Source organism: Trichomycterus rosablanca, chromosome 16, assembly GCF_030014385.1.
Source record: "Trichomycterus rosablanca isolate fTriRos1 chromosome 16, fTriRos1.hap1, whole genome shotgun sequence".
Classification (NCBI taxonomy): Eukaryota; Metazoa; Chordata; class Actinopteri; order Siluriformes; family Trichomycteridae; genus Trichomycterus; species Trichomycterus rosablanca.
The window spans coordinates 15,843,923-15,859,812 of NC_086003.1; the positions used below are offsets into that span (position 1 = coordinate 15,843,923).

A 15,890-nucleotide genomic window follows, 5' to 3' on the forward strand; every position below is an offset into this window, starting at 1 on the left:
TTTGGCCCTTGTGAAACTCGCTCAAATCCTTATGCTTGCCCATTTTTCCTGCTTCTAACACATCAACTTTGAGGATAAAATGTTCACTTGCTGCCTAGTATAACCCACCCACTAACAGTGGTCATAATTGTTATGCCTGGTCGGTGTATATGCAGCCTTTAAAGACTAAATAGTGTGAACCTTTCAATAGTGTGAAGGACGTGTATAATACGTTCAACCAGGGCAAGTGATGGCATTGGAAAGGTTAGGAAAATTTGATCATGATTAAATAAGGTGTCAGTGATGTGAAATCCACGTGCTGGTGCCTACACCCCTAGAAAAGGTCTGCTTTAAAAGTACAGTGTGGAAGAATATAGAGACAAGACTGAGCTACACATGTATAGAGGCAACTGTGTTCATATACTTGGAAATTAGTTGAAAGAGTGGTCCATTTTTGGGACACACAAGCATGAGGTGTGGACGTGTTTAGATATATTTTTGAATCCCTGATACAGAGCCTGACAAGGGAATGGTGGTTTTTAGAGTTAGTCCTTAGATCTCACCTCATGGTGTACAGCAGGGTCCCGTTGTCCACCAGTCGAAGGAGTTTATTAGGAGTGGTCATGTTGTGGGCCACTGACTTCTTCCCATTGTGAAAAAAGGTATCGGGTGTCCAGATCTTGCTGGCCAGCAGGTTGTTGAGTGGAAGAACCTGCATGGGCCCATCAAACTTTAGCCTCTCATCCCGCCAGCTCTGCCGAAAGAACACATCAATCGTGTATTCCTACAGGAGACAGAAAGAAAAAAATAAATAAATAGTGAGTCAGAGCTTTATTCTGTGCTGTGTGAAAAAAAAAACCTTGCTTCACTTTTGATGAGTTTGTCAACTCATCTGATCTAATGGCTTTTGAGTGAGAGAGCCTGGAGCAGCACAAGTAACCCGTGTCCAATCTTAGAACATGAGTCAGTAGCAGATCTCCTCGGTGCTCAGCTCAGTCCTCCAAAATGTCTAGCCTTGATTGGTTGAGATGCTTCACTGATCCTGGATTTTAATAATTCATCGTAGCTTTCTCCTACATCAAGAAGATGAGCAGCTTTGTTGCGGTGGGAGCCTTAATGCACTCTTACTTGTATGATCACATTTTCTTGGCTGTCACTGGGAGCAGATTGCATATCTGCATCGCTGCATATGAGTCATACACAAAGGAGGAATTATCAATAGTACAAAACAGCACTACACTTAAAATCAATGTCATTAATAATCACAACACGTTCATAATGTGCTAAGTCAAGCAGTTTGAAGTCAAAGTTTTACCTCCACTATTCTGGGTTTCAATACTTATGGCTTGGGAGTTTAATTTTTAATGCAATAGTGGTTTATTGGCATGACAAATATTTACACTTGTACAGCATTGCTTTGATTTAGGATTAAGCGTCATGTTTTACACACTTTGGTTACATTCATGACAGGACAGGTGGTTACTCGTTACACAAGATTCATCAGTTCAAGTCTTTTAATGTCAAACACAGTCATGGACAATTTTGTATCTCCAATTCATCTCACTTGAATGTCTTTGAACTGTAGGAGGAAACCGGAGCTCCCAGAGGAAACCCACACAGACACAGGGAGAGCCTGCAAACTCCACACAGAAAGGACCTGAACCGCTCCATCTGGGAATCAAACCCAGGAGATTCTTGCTGTGAGGCGACAGTGCTACCCATCCAGCCACCGTGCCGCCAACATGCTACACAAAAGGTAAAATAAAAATAACAACAATAACAAAACTACCACACCTACTTTCAATGGCAGTAATAACAACTATAATACAATATACTACAATGGCAACTCTCCTTTTATTTGTCATCATACATAATAACAATAATCATAATAACAACTACAATAATAACAGTATAACAATGGGTCTGTCCGAAAACCTAGTGAGCTCTCTACACAGACAGCATTTTACTCCTAAGAAGCAGGCTGTTTAAATTCTTAGATGCCCTAAAATGCTGCCTACTAAGGTACCTTAATTCTAAGCAATAATCTGACTGAATAATGAGGCAGCATCCGATGCCTCCTTAGCGGTGAGGGCAATCCCAGCATTCAGTGCAGAGAAACAAACACTCAATCACTGTCTAAACCGCTTATCCAATTAGGGTCGCGGCGGTGCTGGAGCCTATCCCAGCTTCTCAATGGGCGCAAGGCACACAGTAACACCCTGGACAGGGCGCTAGTCCATCGCAGGGCAGACACACATACACACACATACACACACACATTTACCTATTGGGCAATTCAGTGTCTCCAATAAACCTGACTGCATGTTTTTGGACTGTGGGAGGAAACCGGAGCTCCTGGTGGAAATCCACGCAGACACAGGGAGAACTTGCAAACTCCGCACAGAAAGGACCGGGACCGCCCTGCTAGGGGATCGAACCCAGGACCTTCTTGCTATGAGGCAACAGTGCTACCCACTAGTTTTCTAGTGCTTTTTGAATCTGACCATTTGGATGCATTTTCGTTTAGCATAAGATACCAGCTGTGGTCAGTCATTACTACTGGTTTCATTTCATTTTCATGCTTTACCACTGCTTTACCCTGCTGGTCAGGGTTGCGTTGGGTCCAGCTTTCCTGGAATCTTTGGAATTGCAATGCCGTAACACACCTCGAACAGGACGCCAATCCATTCCCCCAAGACATAGCCAATCATGTCTGTATACAGACAGGTAGTGGGCTAGCATCATTTACCGCTGGACCATCTGAGTGCCTATTTATTTCTTGTTCCATTACATTAATTATTACTACTGCATTACATTATTATAACAGAGGCTGCCATGACATACATGTTCTGTACAAGCGTTCACAAAAACATCTGACATCAGCTGTATATCAGATAGTTATTGTTCTTCTTTCACATATGAAGCCAGGCATTTTTTAATTTACTGCTTAATGTTCAAATATAATGCACAGGTGAATTCAGGTGGAAAAAATAATACAGTTGAGTGTTATAAAGCTTTTGTCACGCTCCAAAAGTTTCAATTTGTTTAAAAGATATTTCAAAATCAACTGGCGTAAACCTGTATTGACTTATAAATCAGAAATGCCATAAACGTCTGATGTTATCAGAGAAAACAAGCAAGAAGTAGAAAGAAGTTGCAATTCATAATGTGCAGTGAAGTTTGATATTTTAGTGAGTAGGGTGCATTTCTTCAGAACATTTGAATTCAGGTTTGTTAGCACCTATAAGACCAAATCAAAAAGGTCATGACTCGGAAGGCCTGCATCACTTAAATCTGTTATTATTGATGAGGGAAATGTATCAGCTGTAGATAAATATAACATTATCATTTATTTAAAATGTTGGTCATGATTATTTCACTTACATTTGCAGCATTTAGCACATCACTGCTACCACAACCCCTTTATGCACATGACAAGTAAACTAATTTTAACCAGTTCAGTTTAAATCATCATCAATCTGGTATAACTAACTGAAGTACATTAAATTCAACCTATTGAAGCAAAAATCTGTGTTTAATCTAAGTGATGTTAAATAAACTACAGTACATTGTACCTACAGTAACAACCTGACTTATTAGAGGTAATGCTATAAAGGCATAAAAGGTATATACAAATATATTAAACACACTTTTCTATTGTCTGAAATGTCATTATGAAATGACAGTTAAAGGGAACTGAGGAGGGCAAACACTCTATTGTCCATAAAGACAAAGTATAGTCCTATATGTAAGGCCCTGCGTAATTCACGGCCGTGAAAATCACGTCACTGATCGTGAAAAAAAGCCTTTTTCCATGTAATATGTTGTAAAATAAAAAAAATAAGGTTTGTGTTTAGCGATTTACCATTTTTCATTCGCGTAGCATTCAAGTGTCTCACGTTTACTGGTTAATGTGCACTATGAGCCGGACCTAGCAATCCTACGGCAATTCAGTTAGCAATCGGTTAGTCAAAATGTCCAAGATGTCGAAGTGTAAAGCAGCTAAAAACACGACTCGTGTAACTGAGTTTGGAAAACTCCCAACCAATTTTGTGGACACGGGGGCGAGGGGTCAAAACACGGACGAGTATCTTCGTATTTGAGACATGAAGTCTTGCACCATTGCTGAAGGTTTTAGGTTTACATTCATTTGCTGTGCTAGGCCGCTCAGGTGGCGCAGCGTTAAGAAACACACGCTGGAACCAGAGCTGGGATCTCGAATACATCGTATTGAATCTCAGCTCTGCCTGCCGGCTGAGGCTGAGCGGGCAACATGAACAGATGCACAGAGATGAGAAAAGAGTGCTCTCAGGGTGTGTCTCTCCGTACACAGTGCTGAGCTGCACTGCACTCGTGAAAGTGTAGGTGATAAGATGCATACGGCATGCTGCCCACGTGTCGGAGGGGGCGTGGGTTAGCTTCGTTCTCCTCAATCAGAGCGGGGATCGGCATTGGTGGAGAGGAAGCATGACGCAATCGGGTAATTGGATGCACTAAAAGGGAGAAACGGGAGAAAATGCATTAAAAAAAAGGTAGGCTGTGCTGTGTATTGTAGCTTCCATTTATTCTACCATTTAATTTATGAGTGTAATTTAATAACTGCTGTAAAATGTATCACTTTTCTTTAAAAATCCGGGGTCCATGAATCTAAGCACATTTTCCTGTGAATGTACGTGCCAGACAGGTGTACCTAATAAAAGTGCTCGGCGTGTGTGTATACAAATCTGTTACTTTCTTTTACATTTTTTACAGCAAATTATCAAAGGAATCTGTGTGGCTTTGCTTTAAGCAAACATCAAATCAAAGCTCGACTCAAGTCCTCTGAGCTGCTCAGAACGTTCACAAGCACAGTTCAGATCGACACAAACATAAAGCAAGCGACAACACCATGAAAATCTAAATACATGTACAGTGTATCACAAAAGTGAGTACACCCCTCACATTTCTGCAAATATTTCATAATATCTTTTCATGGGACAACACTATAGACATGAAACTTGGATATAACTTAGAGTAGTCAGTGTACAGCTTGTATAGCAGTGTAGATTTACTGTCTTCTGAAAATAACTCAACACACAGCCATTAATGTCTAAATAGCTGGCAACATAAGTGAGTACACCCCACAGTGAACAAATTGTGTGCAAATGTGTCGTTGTCCCTCCCTGGTGTCATGTGTCAAGGTCCCAGGTGTAAATGGGGAGCAGGGCTGTTAAATTTGGTGTTTTGGGTACAATTCTCTCATACTGGCCACTGGATATTCAACATGGCACCTCATGGCAAAGAACTCTCTGAGGATGTGAGAAATAGAATTGTTGCTCTCCACAAAGATGGCCTGGGCTATAAGAAGATTGCTAACACCCTGAAACTGAGCTACAGCATGGTGGCCAAGGTCATACAGCGGTTTTCCAGGACAGGTTCCACTCGGAACAGGCTTCGCCAGGGTCGACCAAAGAAGTTGAGTCCACGTGTTCGGCGTCATATACAGAGGTTGGCTTTAAAAAATAGACACATGAGTGCTGCCAGCATTGCTGCAGAGGTTGAAGACGTGGGAGGTCAGCCTGTCAGTGCTCAGACCATACGCCGCACACTGCATCAACTCGGTCTGCATGGTCATCATCCCAGAAGGAAGCTGACGCACAAGAAAGTCTGCAAACAGTTTGCTGAAGACAAGCAGTCCAAGAACATGGATTACTGGAATGCCCTGTGGTCTGACGAGACCAAGATAAACTTGTTTGGCTCAGATGGTGTCCAGCATGTGTGGCGGCGCCCTGGTGAGAAGTACCAAGACAACTGTATCTTGCCTACAGTCAAGCATGGTGGTGGTAGCATCATGGTCTTGGGCTGCATGAGTGTTGCTGGCACTGGGGAGCTGCAGTTCATTGAGGGAAACATGAATTCCAACATGTACTGTGACATTCAGAAACAGAGCATGATCCCCTCCCTTCGAAAACTGGGCCTCATGGCAGTTTTCTAACAGGATAACGACCCCAAACACAACCTCCAAGATGACAACTGCCTTGCTGAGGAAGCTGAAGGTAAAGGTGATGGACTAAACCCAATTAAGCACCTGTGGCGCATCCTCAAGTGGAAGGTGGAGGAGTTCAAGGTGTCTAACATCCACCAGCTCCGTGATGTCATCATGGAGGAGTGGAAGAGGATTCCAGTAGCAACCTGTGCAGCTCTGGTGAATTCCATGCCCAGGAGGGTTAAGGCAGTGCTGGATAATAATGGTGGTCACACAAAATATTGACACTTTGGGCACAATTTGGACATGTTCACTGTGGGGTGTACTCACTTATGTTGCCAGCCATTTAGACATTAATGGCTGTGTGTTGAGTTATTTTCAGAAGACAGTAAATCTACACTGCTATACAAGCTGTACACTGACTACTCTAAGTTATATCCAAGTTTTATTTCTATAGTGTTGTCCCATGAAAAGATATAATAAAATATTTGCAGAAATGTGAGGGGTGTACTCACTTTTGTGATACACTGTAAGTGTGATATTACAAGCAGGTGGTTAAGATTTGAATGTGAATGTTTCTTTATTTTTTATGGCTGCTCCTGTATTAGGGGTCGTCACAGCTAACCATTGTGGTCTGCACATCTAATCTGCCACAGTTTTTTACCCCGGATGCCCTTCCTGACCCAACCCTCCCAAAGACTGTCCAGCCACCCAGCAAGGAAAATAAAATGAGGGAGTCTTTTCATTTAATTTTCGCAATTTTCAAGTCCAGATTGATAACATGTTTATTTACTCAGGCTTTTGATTGGTCCTTTCAAACCAGGGATGTATGGCTCTGATCCTGGAGGTCTGGGCAGTCTGGTGCTCTGATGTTTCTGGCTTTGCCTGGTTTCTGCCCTCTAGGACCGTTACTGTCCCCCCTGACTACAGACAAAGGCGCAGAGCTTGGGGGTTTAGGGATGTTGGGTTGCTGTCGTTGTGCCTCTCTTGTCTGATCACTCAGGTTTATTGACAGTGGGAGAGGTGGGCACTGACATCCTGTGAAAGCCCTCATGACTGTATTACCTGCAAGCTCTCCTTTTTAGTTATGCTGTAATAATTAGGGGTGCCAGGTAACTAAATTTTCTGTTGTTTAATATAAACGACCCATGCACCTGAGCCGCCGATGAAGACTGGGACAAATGTGTCAGTCATGGCATTCAATAGAAGTAAGGCAGAAGAAATTTAGAGTTCTGTGACATAGTGCTATGGAGGAACGAATCAAAAGAGGAGCTGTTTGGCCATATGGATCAGTGGTTGCAGCACAAAAGCCATCAAACTACAATGTGCTGGAAGCTACTGCACAAGGTGAATAGGTGAAGATTCCACAATAGAGCTGTCAGAAGCTTGTTAGCACTTACAGAATTCACTTAATAGAGGTAATCAAGGATGTTCCATCAAGTACTGAGGCTGAGGGTTGAATTAGAACTAGATGTTTTTCTGCTGGAGCCTATCCCAGCTTTTCAATGGGCGCAGGGAACACACACACACACACACACATTCACCTATAGAGCAATTCAGTGTCTCCAATTAACCTGACTGCATGTTTTTGGACTGTGGGAGGAAACTGGAGCTCCCGGAGGAAACCCACGCAGACACAGGGGAGAACATGCAAACTCCGCACAGAAAGGACCCGGACCGCCCCGCCTGGGGATCGAACCCAGGACCTTCTTGCTGTGAGGCGACAGTGCTACCCACCGAGCCACCGCGCCGTCCATGATTTTCATTTCAACTCAAAATGATTTAACCTAGGTTCTCTGTTTACTGACAAATTGTACATTTTCTTGTATATTTATTTTTATACACAGCGATAAGTCCCTACATTATTCATTTGTTAAAGTTAATTTGCACTATGAGGTGGTCCTAGCAATCCTACGGCAATTCAGTTAGCAATCGTTTAGTCAAAATGTCCAAGGTGTCGAAGTGTAAAGCAGCTAAAAACATGACTCGGGTAAATGAGTCTGGAAAACTCCTAACTAGGGATGTCCCGATCACGTTTTTTTGTTCCCGATCCCGATCTCGATCTTTAATTTTGATCCCGATCTGACACCGAGTCTCAAACCAATATTTGTATTTTCTGGATATTGTCTAGATAAGAACTAGATAACACTGTTCACACAGTGCACACTTCAAGTACATTACAGTTATTCAAATTAATCCAATGTACATGTTGACATGAACAATAGCTCAGTACAACTGAATAGCTCTGCAATGCTGTAGGAAAAAAATTGCCTGCCGTGTTGTAACTGTAACAAACTTTTCTGTGGTTGTATTGTGACAATGGTTTGATGGAAGTTTCTATGCGAAGTGAGTGTGTTTTGACCCTTTGGGGCTTCCATAGTGCTTGGAATAGCATGCTTGGCTAACGCGATGACTAGCTGTCCGCTATTCGGTACCGCAACTGAAGAAGTTAATAAAGTGTTATGCTCCCGACAATTTGTGAATATACCGTGCATTTATTTCTTTATTAAGCATCACTACGACGCTCGGTTACATAACTAAGCCAATCAGAGTGCTTGATACTGAGATGTCGTTCAGTCTTGTAACACGTAAACTCGTAAAAGCTGTATGTTCTCGGATTAAAAGTTATTGTTTTGTAAACCGGTGTGATCCTTGACTCACACACCATATAAACAGTAAAATTCTACAGTAATGAACGCAGCTCTGCTACTACTTTACAATTTAAAGTATTTCCACACAGCGGACATGCTGACGTAAAACAAAGGATCGGAATTAGGATCAGCCTTAGTAAAGCCGATACCGATCAGTTAAAAAATGCCTTGATCGGCCCCGATTCCGATCTTTGACATCAGATCGGGACATCCCTACTCCTAACCAATTCTGTGGACACAGAGAGGGGGTGTCAAAACACAGATGAGTATTTTTGTATTTGAAACAGAGCCTTGCACCGTTAGCTGGATGTTCTAGGTTTACATTCAACCGTTAAGGTAGGCTGTGCTGTGTATTGTAGCTTCCATTCATTCTATCATTAAATTTATGAGTGTAATTCAATGGCTGCTGTGAAATGTGGCACTTTTCTTTAAAAACGAGGTCCATGAAATTAAGCACTTTAGCACTTTTGAATTTAGTAGGGTCCTAGGCATCACCATCATACCATAATACTTTTCTATATCACATACATTTCCTTACAACATTTCTTGGAAAAGGCTATTGTTATTCCTACTCAATTACAAAAATGAGCTCTTCATACAACCCTATACTTTTATGATCGTATGTACTGTGTTGCCATTTACTTCACACAGTGTGCACACCTGATGATTGATGTCTAGTGTGAGCAGTACAGCAATGTTGAGATTTTGTAAGGCAGACAGTGTGTAAACACTTCAGCCCTTAATATTTCCGAGCTCTGTTAAAGTACCCCCGGTTACATTTTACCACAAGCACACTTTCACCAGAGAATCATTTCCACAAGACTTGAGCTGCTCACTTTGACCGGGAAAGCGTAACAGCTATTGCTCTTTAAGTAAGAGCCGAAAAATGAGTGAAGCCTCGAAGTGGGATTAATTTAAAGATGAAAAATAATTTGCTTCAGTGTACAAGCATGACCTAGCAGACTGGGCTGACAGCTGCTGCAGCCCAGAGAGCGCTGTGCACATTGTTACGCTAAATTAAAAGAAAATGCAAACCGTTAGACATATGGGTGGGGAAAGCAAAGTCTGCTCAGGGCTTTCCTTCAGCCTTTGCCTTGATGGAGAACTGGGCTTTGACCTAATTCCTTAAGACTGACTGGTGTGGGCATGCAGACCTGGCAGACCAAGACGCTCTGTGCCAGCTCCAGGCACCATTTCATCCCTCAGCTCTACAAGACAAAAAAATCCACTGACTTCTTGGTGCCGGGCATTGAGCCATAGCATGATGTTCTTGCAATATGGGGAAAGTTCTGGTATCTATTTAGCAGTCGCTAAGCAGGGACTGATGCCGCTAAACACACGCGAGACAGATAGTGACATTAGAAGTATACTTTATGTCCTCACTGAAGTAAAAATAGGCACGTATGGTACTGACGATGTAAAATACAGGCCTGAGTTGATGCAAGACACATGCTACACAGACATGCTTGGGTATGTCTGGGACTGTGGTGGCCAAAGGTGTTTGTGAGTGACTGGCGTCCTGTCCAGGGTATTCCTGTCTGCGGGAGGTCTGGGTTCAATGGGAAACAAGGCAGGCACACAAATCCATTGCAGTTCCTCAAACACTGCACCCACCCCCCCCCCCCCCCCCCCCCCCCCCCCCCCCCCCCCCCCCCCCCCCCCACAAGACACAGCCAATCATGTCTATAATAATTCAATAGAAACAACTATACTAATAATTAATAAAAACTTGTAGGGGAGGTAGGGTGGGAGGAAGGAAGGAAGAAAGAAAGGAAGAAGAGAAAAAAGGAAGGAAGGAAGGAAGGAAGGAAAGGAGTGAAAGAAGGGAGGAAGAAAAGGAAGGCTGAAGAAAAGGGAAGGAAGGAAGGAAGGAAGGAAGGAAGGAAGGAAAAAAGGAAGGAAGGAAGAAAGGAAGGAAGAAAAGAAAGGCTGAAGGGAAGGAAAGGAAGGAAGGAAAAAAAGAAGGATGGAAACAAGGAAGGAAAGAAGGAAGGAAAAAAGGAAGGAAGGAAGAAAAGAAAGGCTGAAGGAAAGGGAAGGAAGAAAGGAAGAAAGGAAGGAAAGAAGGAAGGAAACAAGGAAGGAAGGAAGGAAGGGAGGGAGGAAGGGAGGAAGGAAGGCTGATTGGAAAGGAGGGAAGGAAGGAAGAAAGGAAGGGAGGAAGAAAGGAAGAAAAGAAAGGCTGAAAAGAAGGAAACAAAGGAAGGAAGGAAGGGAGAAAGGAAAGAAGGGAGGAAGAAAAGAAAGGCTGAAGGGAAGGAAAGAAGGAAGGGAGGGAGGGAGGAAGGCTGATTGGAAAGGAGGGAAGGAAGGAAGGAAGGAAAGAAGGAAGGGAGGAAGAAAGGAAGAAAATAAAGGCTGAAGGGAAGGAAAGAAGGAAGGGAGGGAGGAAGGAAGGCTGATTGGAAAGGAGGGAAGGAAGGAAGGAAGGAAGGAAAGAAGGAAGGGAGGAAGAAAGGAAGAAAATAAAGGCTGAAGGGAAGGAAAGAAGGAAGGGAGGGAGGAAGGAAGGCTGATTGGAAAGGAGGGAAGGAAGGAAGGAAAGAAGGAAGGAAAAAAGGAAAGAAGGAAGAAAAGGAAGGCTGAAGGAAAGGGAAAGAAGAAAGGAAGGAAGAAAGGAAGGAAGGAAGGAAGGAAGGAAAGAAGGAAGGAAAGAAGGAAGGAAAGAAGGAAGGAAGGGAGGGACGGAGGAAGGCTGATTGGAAAGGAGGGAAGGAAGGAAGGAAGGAAGGAAGGAAGGAAGGAAGGAAAGAAGGAAGGAAAAAAGGAAAGAAGGAAGAAAAGGAAGGCTGAAGGAAAGGGAAAGAAGAAAGGAAGGAAGGAAGGAAGGAAGGGAGGGAGGGAGGCTGATTGGAAAGGAAGGAAGGAAGGGAGGCTGATTGGAAAGGAGGGAAGGAAGGAAGAGAGGAAGGAAGGGAGGAAGAAAGGAAGAAAAGAAAGGCTGAAGGGAAGGAAAGGAAGGAAGGAAGGAAGGAAGGAAAGAAGAAAGGAAAAAAGGAAGGACAAAAGGAAGGAAGGAAGGCTGAAGGGAAGGAAGGAAAAAAGGAAGGAAGAAAGAAATAGGAAGTCTGAAGGGAAGGAAGGAAGGAAGGAAAAAAGGAAGGAAGAATAGGAAGGGAAGGGAAGGAAGGAAAAAAGGAAGGAAGAAAGAAATAGGAAGTCTGAAGGGAAGGAAGGAAGGAAGGAAAAAAGGAAGGAAGAATAGGAAGGGAAGGGAAGGAAGGAAAAAAGGAAGGAAGAAATAAATAGGAAGTCTGAAGGGAAGGAAGGAAGGAAGGAAAAAAGGAAGGAAGAATAGGAAGGGAAGGGAAGGAAAGGAAGGATGGTAGGAAGGAAAGGAAGGTTGATGGGGAGGGGGGGAGGGGGGGAGGGTAGGAGGAAAGGAAAGGAAAGGAAAGGAAGGAAGGCAGATGGGAGGGAGAAAGAAAGATCTAGATCCAGTGAGATTTTTAAGACTGTCAGACAGCACGTCAGAACTTCATTTTAAAGTGTAATTCCTCATGGGCGTTTGAGGTTTGCATAAATGCACGTTGCTTTTGATGAAATGTGTTTTGTTGTCAGAGAATAAAAAGCAGATTTTTTTTTTAGATTAACTATGCAGATTAACTTCTATACATAGTTGACAATTTCACAACAATAAATTATGCGGCATGCGTGATGTAAAGAATTATTAATGTTATTTTTTTATATCCATCCTCTATATAACACAGAAGTCTCCTTTCTTAATTATATATGCTAGCAATTTAGGAATTGCTTAACGTTCCACAAACAATTCAGAATTCCCAGTTCTGCTGTAACTGTAGTCTGGTCCACTGTAGCGTCACACAATTAATTAAAAAGTGTCACTGTCATTCTACCATTTCATTCTTTCATGTGTTCACTTAATGTGTTAGGGACGTGATTTATGGAGCTTTTTTTCTGTGACTTTACATGTTTACTCTAGTTCAGTTCCGTTTCCATCTGCTTTTCATGGTGGTGATCACAGTGGCAAATGGCTGAGAAGGTCGACCTTTACAGATTACATCTCCTCCTGGAGGATCCCCAAATGTATTTAAGCCGACTGTAAGATATTTTCTCTCCAGTGGGTCCTGGGTCTGCCCTAAAGTCTCGAAAGTGCCTGGAACATCTCTAGTGGGAGCTGATCAGGGGACTTTCTTGTAAGATGCCCAAACAAGCTCAACTTGCTCTAGTTCCTAGGGACCCACCCCTGGAGCCAGGCCTGAGGGTGCCGTTCACTGGCAAGCGGCATGTAACCTGGTCAGGCTCAGCCCTGAATGGCAATGTGGAGCCTTATTATCATCAGGCTCAGCACCAAACAATGTGAAGGGTGGTCAGCTATGCGGCAAGCAAGGGATGAACAGATTTATGCCTAGTTCTCATTACACGATTTTTGCCCTGATTTTTGGTCGCCGACAGGTCTCCGCTAGATGTGCCAGCTCGTAGGCAAATCGGCGTTCGCTCGGGGCTCTGACATTGCCTCTTGATCGCTATGTGTGAACTGTTCAACAACTAGATCCAAGCGGCTCGCAGATCACTCACAGACTCAGGAAAAATATCTAGCATGCTAAATACACTATATTGCCAAAAGTATTCGCTCGTCTGCCTTCACACGCATATGAACTTGAGTGACGTCCCATTCTTAATCCATAGGGTTTAATATGATGTCAGCCCACCCCTTCGCAGCTATAACAGCTCCAACTCTTCTGGGAAGGCTTTCCACAAGGTTTACGAGTGTGTTTATGGGAATTTTTGACCATTCTTCCAGAAGCGCATTTGTGAGGTCAGACTGATGTTGGACGAGAAGGCCTGGCTCACAGTCTCCGCTCTAATTCATCCCAAAGGTGTTCTATCAGGTTGAGGTCAGGACCAAACTTGCTCATCCGTGTCTTTATGGACCTTGCTTTGTGCACTGGTGAGCAGACATGTTGGAACAGGAAGGGGCCATCCCCAAACTTTTCCCACAAAGTTGGGAGCATGAAATTGTCCAAATTCTCTTGGTACGCTGAAGCATTAAGAGTTCCTTTCACTGGAACTAAGTGGCCGAGCCCAACTCCTGAAAAACAACCCCACACCATAATCCCCCCTCCACCACACTTTACACTTGGCACAATGCAGTCAGACAGGTACCGTTCTCCTGGCAATTGCCAAACCCAGACGTGTCCATTGGATTGCCAAACGGAGAAGCGTGATTCGTCACTCCAGAGAACACGTCGCCACTGCTCTAGAGTCCAGTGGCGGCGTGCTTTACACCACTGCATCCGACGCTTTTCATTGCTCTTGGCTTGGATGCAGCTGCTCGGCCATGGAAACCCATTCCATGAAGCTCTACACTGTTCTTGAGCTAATCTGAAGGTTACATGAAATTTGGAGGTCTGTAGCGATCGACTCTGCAGAAAGTTGGCGACCTCTGCGCACTATGTGCCTCAGCATCCGCTGCCCCCGCTCTGTCATTTTAAGTGGCCTAACACTTCGTGGCTGAGTTGCTGTCATTCCCGATCGCTTCCACTTTGTTATAATACCACTGACAGTTGAGTGTGGAATATTTAGTAGCTAGGAAATTTCATGACTGGACTTGTTGCACAGGTGGCATCCTATCACGGTACCACGCTGGAATTCACTAAGCTCCTGAGAGCGACCCGTTCTTTCACAAATGTTTGTAGAATCAGTCTGCATGCCTAGGTGCTTGGTTTTATACACCTGTGGCCATAATCGTGTAGTGTGTGACTCCCTATCACCGATCAATCATGTAGTGTGAAAGCCACAACCACTTAAAAGACTCCCAATTACAACAGATCAAGTCATGTGATGTGAACTGTACAGCCATCTGACCACTTTGAAAGTCGTGTAGTCTGAACTTAGCATTAGACGGACTAGACCCTGGACAGGAAACTTTTTTTAAAGCGTATGTTGCGTCAGATGAAAAATGCAGCGCGGCAAATCTAAGCAGAAAGACCACGCTAGTTAAGCATGACCACTCTGGCTTCGTGTCTAATTGAGGAGGCTTTGAATATTTTCGGCAGTGCAGTCAGAGTGGATGAAGCGAACTCTCTGAGCTTACCAGCGGTGAAGTCGACTGCATCACAGAGCTTATCTGCAGGGCACAGCCTGTGCAAGACTGACACAACAACAATGAATAGCGTTCAAAGTAGCGCACAAATTGTGCCGAAGAGAAGTCACTCATCTAAAATACTTTTGGATGTTCACTAAGCGTACTGTGTTCACACATACATACCGTTCCCCAGCAATGAGGCTGGAAAGAGGTGCAGCCAAGCCTCTTATAGTGGGATTCTCTGACTGGTACATTTGCTACAATTATGTGATACAAATCACAATGTTTACGTCTTCTTTCTGATTAGCTGGCAGCTGCGTTTTGATTCCTTATAACAAACAAAATTGAAAGTGAATTCGGTCACAAGTTTGATCAGAATTCTGAATAACTGTGGCCATTAAATGATGACAACACATTGGAAAATGAAATTATATAGTGTTAGATTTTTCTTTAAACATAGTGTATCTTTTTGGAAAGCATGAATGATTTTAAAACAATGTAAAGCAGCATAGTTATAATAAAAAAGCAGCAATAAGGACTGAAAAATGAACCTTAACCTTGATTATACAGTGGTAAAATGTATTAACAGGACACTAACCCACTACTGCTGAGATTCAGGGTTTGAATATCAGCAGTGCCATCGCACGGACATGATTGGTTCATGTCTTGGGAGGGTGGTGCTGGCACGACGGCTTAGCCATTGGCAGGTGCATTTGTCAGTGCGCTCTTAGTTACGGTCCTAATCCTGGATAAAAAAAAAAGCTTGGCTGCGTTAAATAGGACGTCCGGTGTAAAAACTGTGCCAAACTGGACCACAATGAGGACCAGAATGATCTGCTGTGGCAACTTGTGATTATGACAGTACTTTTAGAATGTAATGGCTTGAACATGCTCCAAAAAAGTTGAAACAGGGGCAAAACGAAGTGAAAAGTATAGAATATTCAAGTTACAGCGTTTCACAATAAGTATGTGAATAGTAACAGGTGAGGGAATCATGATTGGGTATAAAAGGAGTGGCGGATGGGTCCTGGCTCACACCTTCATGCCAAATATCATGAGAGACTTGTCAGTTAATTTAGAAAGAACAATGCTCAATGAAAAATTGCAAATTATTTAGTCTTTCACCATCTATTGTACATGCTATTGTAAAAAGATTTAAGGAATCTGGAGGAATCTCAGTCAGTATAGGGCAAAGCCTGAAACCACTGTTAAATGTGCATGACCTTTGAGCTCGTCAACAGCAATG

The 15,890-nt window shown here is 43.3% G+C and overlaps 1 protein-coding gene across 1 annotated transcript in view; it reads right to left on the bottom strand.

Moving 5' to 3' along the window:
- LOC134330943 (gamma-aminobutyric acid receptor subunit alpha-3-like) overlaps nt 1-15,890 on the bottom strand; it is a 285,511-nt gene that overhangs the window by 121,215 nt on the left and 148,406 nt on the right. Inside the window, exon 5 of the mRNA XM_063012234.1 lies at nt 543-763. Coding sequence (XP_062868304.1) covers nt 543-763 — 221 coding nt within the window. The remainder of the gene's footprint in view (nt 1-542; nt 764-15,890) is intronic.